We start from the raw sequence: 8632 nt of genomic DNA, 5'->3' as shown, positions 1-8632 counted from the left end.
CTCAAGTCCAGGCCACAAAATCCAGGCCCAAAATGTCCACAAGTCGGCCTCTCAAGGCCCCGCTCCTGCCTTTCGTTGGCCTCTCCAGGCCCAGCTGCTGCCCCCAGGTGACCTCTACAGGCTGCGTTTTTACTTCTGGCTCTGCCTGGAGGCCCAACTCCTGCCTCAGAACAACTTCTTTTGGCTCAGCTCCTGCCCAGCTCCTGGTGGCCTTTGAAGGCCCAAAAGTGCCTCAAGTCAAGCTTTCCAGGCCCACCCTCTGCCTCCCAATGGCCTGGACAGGCCCAGCTCCTACGTGACAATGGCCTCTCCAGGCCCAGCTTTTGCTTCACGGACATGTTCCCCAAACAAGCTCGTACCTGCCTCCCGGCCACCTTGACGGGCCCAAATCCTGCCTCACACTAACTTCGTTAGGCCCAGCTCATGCCTCACTGTGGCCTGTCCAGGCCTAGGTTCTGCTCCCCGACAGGCTGTCCGTGCCCGAAACTTCCTCAAGTCAGCCTCTCCAGTCACAGCTCCTGCCCAACATTGGCCCCTTTAGGCACGGCTCATGCCTTGGTGGCCTCTCCAGGCCTCCCCAGTCCCAGCTTCTGCATCCTGGCAGCTTCTCTAGACCAAGAACTTTCTCAGGTCCGCCATCCCAGGCCCAACTCCTGCCTCCCGTCAGCCTCTATAGGCTCAACCTCTGCCTCACAGGAGACTTTCCTGGCCACCTAGGCCAAGCTCCTGCCTTTTAGCAGCCTCTACAGGCCCAGCTGCTGCCTCTCAATGACCTCTCTAGAGCAAGCTCATGCCTCACAGTGACCATTCTGGCTCAGCTTTTGCCTGTTGGCAGCATCTCCAGGCCCAGAATTTCCTCAAGTGGGCTTCTCCAGGCTCAGCTCTTCCTCCCAGCTGCATCTCCAGGCCTACATCCTACCTCACAACAACCTCTTTCAGCTCAGCTCTTGCCCAGCTCCTGGCAGCCTTTATAGGCCCAAAGCTTTCTCACATCACGTTCTCTAGCACAACCTGCCTCCCAGCAGCTTAAATAGGTCCAGCTCCTGCGTGACCATGGCCTCTCCAGGCTCAGCTCTTGCCTAACGGAGTTCGTCCTTGGCCAAGTTCCTGCCTGCCTCCCAGCAGACTCGAAAGGCCCAGCTCCTGCCCCCGACAGTCTCTCCAGGCCAAAATCTTCCTCAAGTCAGCCTCTACAGGCTGGTCTCTTGCCTCACACTGGCCTCTCCAGGCCCAGCTCTTGCCTCGTGGCAGCTGCCCCAGGCCAAGTTTCTGACTGCCTGCCAGCAGCCTCAACAGGCACAGCTCCTCCCTCACACTGGCCTGTTTAGGCCCAACTCATGACTGTCAGGCCCTATCCAGGCCCAGTGCCTGCCTGCTGACTGACTCTTGAAGCCCAAAACTTCCTCAAATCAGCCTTTTTAGGCCCACCTTCTGTCTACTGTTGGACTCTACAGACCAGCCTCTGCCTCACAGTGGACTCTCCAGACCCAGATCATGTCTTACTGTGGCATCCTCAGGTGAAGATCCTGCCTTTCGGCAGCTTCTACAGGGCCATCTCCTGCCTTGCAGTGGCCTCTTTAGGCCAAGCTCATGCCCCATGGCGACTTTTCCAGGCACAGATTTTGCCTTTTGCAGCCTGTCCAGGCCCAGAATGTCCTCAGCTCGGCATCTCTGGGACAAGCTCATTCTCCTGGCTGCATCTACAGGCCCATTTACTGCCTCAAAACAACTTCCTTTGGCCCAACTCCTGCCAAGCTGCTGGCAGCCTCTGTAGGCCACAGACTTCTTAAAGTAAAGCTTTCCAGGCCCACCTTTGGCCTCCCGGTAGCCTCAGCAATCAAACTATTCCCTCATGGCAGCTACAAAAAGCCAAGTTTCTTCCTGCCTCATGGCATCCTCCAAAAACAGCATTTGCCTCACAGCAGCCTCCCCAGGTCACAAATCTGCCTGTCTCCCAGCAGTCTTGACAAGTCCAGCTGCTGCTTCACAATGGCCCTTTTAGGCCCAGCTCATGCCAAAAGGTGGACTCTCCAAGCATAGCTCTTGCCTCCTGGCAGCCTCTGCAGGCCCCAATTCTCCAAAAGTTGGCCTCTCCCAACCCAGCTCCTACCTCACGTCAGCCTACACAGGCCCAAACTCTACCACACAGTGGCCCTTCCAGGCCCACCACTTGCTGATCATGGCCTCCTCAGGTGAAGCTCCTGCCTCACAATGGCCTCTGTAGGCCAAGCTCATGTCTCCCGGTGGCCTTTCCTAGCTTAACTTTTGCTTTTTGATGCATACTCCAGGCCCAAAACTTCCTCCATTCAGCCTGTTCAGGCCAAGATCTTCCTCCCAAAGGCCTCTGCAGGCCCAAATTGTCCTGAAGTCAGCCTCTGCAGGCTTAGGTCCTGCCTCCCAGTGCTGTGTAGGTCAAGCTAATGCCTCACAGCAGGCTTTCCAGGCCAAGCGTTTGCTTTTGTGCATCCTCTCTATGCCCTCAAATTACTCCAGTCGGTCTCTCCAGGCCCAGCTCTTCCTCCCAGTAGCCAAATTATCCTCAATTCGGCCTCTCTAGGACCAACTCTTGCCTTCTGGTGGCTTGTGCAGGCTAAAATCGACCTCACGTCAGCCTCTCTAGGCCCGGCTCTTGCCTCTAAGTAGACTCTCCAGGTGCACAACTGCCTCAAGTTAGCCTCTCCAGGCCCAACTCCTGCCTCCCAGTGGCCTCTTTAGAACCAGCTCATTCTACATAACAGATTTTACAGGCCCAGTTTTTCCCTGTTGATGGCTTCCCGAGGCCCAGAACGTCCCCAAATCGGACTCTCCAGACCCATTTGGTGCTGCATGGTGTTCTCTCCTGGCCCAGGTCTTCTTCCCGGCTGTGTTTATACACTCAATTCCAACCAGAAAACAACCTCTGTGGACGTACCTCTTGCCAAGATCCTGACAGCCTATATAGGCCCAAAACTTCCTTAACGCAAGCTCACCAGGCCAAACTCCGGCCACATGGGGGCCTCTGCAGGCCCAAACCATCCTGAAGTTGGCCCATCCAGGTCTAGCTACTGCCTCCCGACGACCTCTGCAGGCACTGCCTCCCGACGACCTCTGCAGGCCCAGCCTCTGCCTCATGGCAACCTCCACAGGCCAAGGTCTTCCCCCGGCTGCATATACTGGCCCAACTCCTGCCTCTCAAAAAACAACTTTTGTCTCAGCTCTTGCACACATCCTGCCAGCGTCTGTAGGCCAGATACTGTCTCCAGTCAAGCTCTTTGGGCCTCTGCAGTACACAGCTGCTCCTGCCTTTTGGCAGCTTCGACAGGACCCGCTCCTGCCTCCCAGTGGCCGCTTTAGGCCCAGCTCATTACTTTCGGGGAACGGCCTTTCCAGGCCCCGTCTTTGCCTTCTGGCAGACTCTCCAGGCCCAGAATTCCCTCAGGCCGGCATCTCCAGGCCCAGTTGCGGCCTCCCGGCCTCCTGTCCAGGCCCAGCACTTCCTCCTCCTGGCTGTGGCCGCAGGCACAACTCCTACCTCACGACAACCTCTTTGGACTCAGCTGCGGCCTAGCTCCTGCTCAGTGGCCTTTGTAGTCCCCAAACGTCCTGAAGCCAGGCTCTCCAGGCCCGGCTCGGGCCTCACGGTGGCCTCTCCGGGCTCAGCTCCTGCCCTCCAACGACGTCTACAGGCCGCAGACTTCCTCCAGCCGGCTCATCTAGGCCCAGCTCGGGCCTCCCGGTGGCCTCTGCAGGCCCAAGCCATCCCGGAGTCGGCCTCTCCAGGCCCGGCTGCGGCCTCCCGGCGGCCTCTCCAGGCGCGAAACGTCCTCAGGTGGGCCCCTCCAGGGCCAGCTCCCGCCTCCCATCGGCCTCCACAGGCCCAGCCTCTGCCTCCCTGGTGGCGGCCGCTCCAGGCCCAGCTCTTCCTCCCGCTTGTGGCCTCCACGGGCCCAACTTCTGCCTCGCAAGCAACAGCCTCTTTGGGCTCAGCTCCTGCCCAGCTCCTGCCAGCCTTTGTAGGCCCAAAAGTCTCCCGTCAAGCTCTTCGGGCCCATCTCCTGCCTCCCGCTGGCCTGCACAGACCCAACTCTGGCTTGAGAACAGCTTCTGCAGGCCACGCTCCTGCCTCCCCGGGGCCTCTCCAGGCCCAGCTCTCGCCTCACGACGCCTCCCCAGGGCCAGGTTCCTGCCTGGCTCCTGGCAGCCTCGACAGGCCCAGCTCCTCCCACCGCGGTGGCCTGTTTAGGCCCAACTCAGGCCTCTGGCTACCTGCCTCGCAGGTGTCAGCGCCTGCCTCACACTGATCTCTCTAGGCCGAGGTCCTCCCTCACGTGGGCCCGGTGAGGCCCAGCTCGTGCCTGCCGTGGCCTCCCCAGGCCCAGCTCCTGCCTCTGGGCGGCCTCTCCAGGCCCAGCCTGTGCCTGACGGTGGGCCGTCCAGGCCCACCTCTTGCCAGGCCGTGGCCCCCTCGGGCCACGCTCCTGCCTTTCGGTGGCCTTTGCTGGCCTAGCTACAGCCTCCCGGTGGCCTCTGAAACAGGCCAGGCGTGTGCCCCAGGGCGGCTTTTCCGGGCCTGGCCTTTGCTGCTTGCACCCCCTCCAGGCCCTGAACTTGCTCCAGTCGGCCTCTCCAGACCCAGCTCTTCCTCCCGGCGGCCTCTGCAGGCCCACGCTGTCCTCGAGTCGGCCTCTCCAGGGATCGCACCTGCTCCCGGCGCCCCTACAGGCCCAACTCATCCTCCAGTCGGCCTCCACTGGCCCAGCTCCTGCCTCATTTTTATGAACTTCCTCATCTGTTAACTTCTCTCCAAGGTATGTCGTATCATGACATACTGCTGCTGCACAAACATGGCCAGTGTCTTCCTCTTAAACATGTTGAATGCTTTCCTAATTTCTTTTACCCTCTGTCTCTGTGTTTTGCATTTTTCTTACCTTTATTGTCAGAAACTCCAGAAAGTCAATCATACTAATGTATCGCCATTTGCTTTATTAATTTATATTTTGCTTATATGGAATTTTGCCCAACAGGCTTCATTGCAATTTCTAACCTGTTTTGTTTTATTTTGTTTGTTTCTGAGACAGAGTCTCGTTCTGTTGTCCAGTCTGGAGTGTAGTAGTGTTATCACAGCTGACTGCAGCCTCAACCTCCCAGGCTCAAGCAATCCTCCCGTCTCAGCCTCCCATGTGTCTGAGACTATAGGTGCTTGCCACTATGCCCAACTCATATTTGGAATTTTCCTATACATGGGTTCCAGAGGGGTGACGGCGAAACGTGAGTCAGCATGGATTTTGGTATATGCAGAGATGGGGGGCTGGAACTAATTCTGTCTGTATACCGAGGGACGACTGTATATGTTTTTACAATTATGCTGTAGGACACATACTGTTGCATAACATTGAAAATAATAATTTTTAACTGAATGGAATAATAATATTGATAAAAGTAGCAGCTGGCCAGGTCTGGTGGCTTACACCAGTAATCACAACACTTTGGGAGGCTGAGGCAGGAGGATGGCTTGAGGCCAAGAGTTTGAGACAGGCCTTGGAAACAAAGGGAGTCACCATCCCTACAGAAAAATACATGAATTAGCCTAGTGTGGTGGCATGTTCCTGTAGTCCCAGCTACTTGGGAGGCTGAGGTAGGAGGATCGCTTGAGCTCAGGGAGGCTGAGAATGCAGTGAGTCATGATCAGGCCTCTGCACTCCAGCCTGGGTGACAGAGTGAGACACTGTCTCAAAACAACAAAAAAGTAGCAGCTAGGCCGGGCGCGGTGGCTCAAGCCTGTAATCCCAGCATTTTGGGAGGCCGAGACGGGCGGATCACGAGGTCAGGAGATCGAGACCATCCTGGCCAACACGGTGAAACCCCGTCTCTACTAAATATACAAAAAATTAGCCGGGCGATGTGGCGGGCGTCTGTAGTCCCAGCTACTCGGGAGGCTGAGGCAGGAGAATGGCGTAAACCCGGGAGGCGGAGCTTGCAGTGAGCCAAGATCGCGCCACTGCATTCCAGCCTGGGCGACAGAGCAAAGACTCCGTCTCAATAAAAAAAAAAAAAAAAGTAGCAGCTGACATCAACTGACCTTTTACCAGTTGTCTGTTAATACCATGGTTTAATTTCTTATAACTGTTTCTTATTTCACTTAACCACTCTGTCTTCAGTTACTCCCAGATTTTTACTGTGTTTGTGCAGATGACCTTTTGTTTAGATTGAATTGTCTCCCCAAGGTATTTGCAGAAGTAAGATTACTGTGAGTCATGGTGAATGAACATTCTCATTACCCTTGATGTAAATTGACAGGGTTTTGGGTGCCTCCCAGCTGCAATCTCAGCACTTTGGGAGGCTAAGACAGGAGGATTGCTTGATGCCAAGAGTTGGAGGAGGCAGTTTGGCAGTATGGTGAGACCCTGTCTCTATTATTTTAAAAAATTGTCAAGCTTTACCCTGGAAGGCTTATATACAATTTAAACACCTCCCATAGTATAAGAAAGTGCCCATTTCACTGCATCTTTGCCAGCACAGGGTATTATAATTTAATGTCATTTTTTGTTCATTTTAAATTGGTAAAAGACCTCATATTACTTTACTTGTCACATTTCTACATCTTTCCTTAGCTTATTAGCTCTATTTCTTTTTTGTCTGTAAATGGTGGTGGTTGTTGTTTTGTTCTTTGAGACAGGGTCTTGCTCTGTCACCCAGGCTTGACTGTAGTGGCATAATCATGACTCACTGCAGCCTTGATCTCCCAGGCTCAAACTTCAGCTTCCTGAGTAGCTGAGACTACAAGTGTGCACCACCACTCCCAGCTAATTTTTTTCTTTTTTTGGATAGAGACAGGGTCTCACTGTGTTGTCCAGACGGGTCTCTAGCTCCTGGCCTTAAGCAGTCCTCCTGTGTTAGCTTTTCAAATTGCTGGAATTTTGGGTATGAGCCACCATGCCTGGCCTGGGCTAGTCCTGATTTCTCTAGAGTTCTCTTTACTTTGTGCTACCCAATCTCTCATTATGCTGTTCCCCTGTTACAATGAATAATTCTCTGGATTAAATTTTACCACTTTAAACTTTTGAGTGGTTTATGTCTCCTGATTGGACTCTGACTAATATGCTTGAAAGGGTCCCAGGAGATAAACCCACACAGATGGGATTTGGGCATAAGTTCGGTTTTCCGAGGGACAGTGCTGAGCTCCTTGCCAATGGGAAATGGGATGCTGGTGATTTCCGGTAAGTGACCTCACAGTGACTCAAGCTACCTCTTACTGTTGATTGTGATGAAATGCCAATTGAGGCACATGCCTTGGGAGCTAAGTGGTTGCTTCACTGGACCGCTGTGAAGACTGGTGTGGGAAGGGTCCTTTTGGATGCACGTGAGCCGGGGTCCCCAACCCCTGAGCCATGGAGCTGTAAGGAGCCACACAACAGGAGGCGAGTGGTGTTGAGTGAGGGAAGCTTCATCTGTATTTACAGCCACTCCCCTTTGCTCACATTCCCGCCTGAGCTCCACCTTCTCTCAGGTCAGCAGCAGCATTAGATTCTCATAGGAGCATGCACCCTGTTGTGAACCGTGCATGTGAGGGATCTAGGTTGTGCTGTCCCTATGAGACTGTAATGCCTAATCTGTCACTTTCTCCCATCACACTCAGATGGGACCATCTAGTCGCAGGAAAACAAGCTTAACATGCCCACTGAGTCTACATTATGGTGAGTTCTATAATTACTTTACTATATATCACAATTTAATAATGGAAATAAAGTACCTAATAAATGTCACATGCTTGAATCTTTTGGCCCAGGTCTTTCCTCTCGACAGCCTCTGCAACCTCTCCAGGCCCCAAACTTTCTCCAGTCGGCCTCTACAGACCAAGCTCATGACTCACAATGGTCTATTTAGGCCCATATCCTACCTCACAGCAGTCTCCGTGGATGAGGCTGCTGCCTCACAACAGCCTCCACAGGCCCAGTTCCATCGTTACAACGGCCTCTTTAGACCCAGCTCCTGCCTCCCAGTCTTCTCTCCAGGCCCAGAACTTTCTCAAGTCGACCTCACCAGACCCAGCTCCTGCCTCTCATTGCCCTCCCAAGGGCCAGCTTTTGCCTCACGGCCACCTTCCAAGACCCAGCTCCTGTTTTACAGTGGCCTCATGAGGCCCATCTTCTGACTCCCGGCAGCCTGTACAGGCCAAGCTCCTGCCTTACAGTGGCCTCTTTAGTCCCAGCTCCTGCCTCTTTGCAGGAGGCCCAAATGTCCTCAAGTCCAGGCCACAAAATCCAGGCCCAAAATGTCCACAAGTCGGCCTCTCAAGGCCCCGCTCCTGCCTTTCGTTGGCCTCTCCAGGCCCAGCTGCTGCCCCAGGTGACCTCTACAGGCTGCGTTTTACTTCTGGCTCTGCCTGGAGGCCCAACTCCTGCCTCAGAACAACTTCTTTTGGCTCAGCTCCTGCCCAGCTCCTGGTGGCCTTTGAAGGCCCAAAAGTGCCTCAAGTCAAGCTTTCCAGGCCCACCCTCTGCCTCCCAATGGCCTGGACAGGCCCAGCTCCTACGTGACAATGGCCTCTCCAGGCCCAGCTTTTGCTTCACGGACATGTTCCCCAAACAAGCTCGTACCTGCCTCCCGGCCACCTTGACGGGCCCAAATCCTGCCTCACACTAACTTCGTTAGG

General features: G+C 54.6%; 2 protein-coding genes across 2 annotated transcripts in view; both read left to right on the top strand.

Moving 5' to 3' along the window:
- The window catches only part of LOC108519753 (putative uncharacterized protein FLJ44672), an 8079-nt gene extending 4989 nt beyond the window's left edge, over positions 1–3090 (top strand). The window contains exons 2-5 of the mRNA XM_017858972.1: positions 12–206; positions 243–372; positions 819–1004; positions 1089–3090. Coding sequence (XP_017714461.1) covers positions 12–206; positions 243–372; positions 819–1004; positions 1089–1341 — 764 coding nt within the window. The 3' untranslated portion in view covers positions 1342–3090. The remainder of the gene's footprint in view (positions 1–11; positions 207–242; positions 373–818; positions 1005–1088) is intronic.
- A 4406-nt stretch (positions 3091–7496) lies between these two features.
- LOC108519752 (uncharacterized) lies at positions 7497–8622 on the top strand. The gene is made up of 3 exons (XM_017858971.1): positions 7497–7673; positions 7766–8114; positions 8206–8622. Exons 2-3 carry the CDS (start codon positions 7851–7853, stop codon positions 8620–8622), a joined length of 681 nt encoding a protein of 226 aa, XP_017714460.1. The 5' UTR covers positions 7497–7673; positions 7766–7850.
- The last annotated feature ends 10 nt before the right edge of the window (positions 8623–8632 follow it).

Source organism: Rhinopithecus bieti, unplaced genomic scaffold, assembly GCF_001698545.2.
Source record: "Rhinopithecus bieti isolate Rb0 unplaced genomic scaffold, ASM169854v2 scaffold_49629, whole genome shotgun sequence".
Classification (NCBI taxonomy): Eukaryota; Metazoa; Chordata; class Mammalia; order Primates; family Cercopithecidae; genus Rhinopithecus; species Rhinopithecus bieti.
The sequence above is the reverse complement of the archived record's forward strand: the minus strand, read 5'-3'. Positions and strand labels throughout refer to the sequence as shown.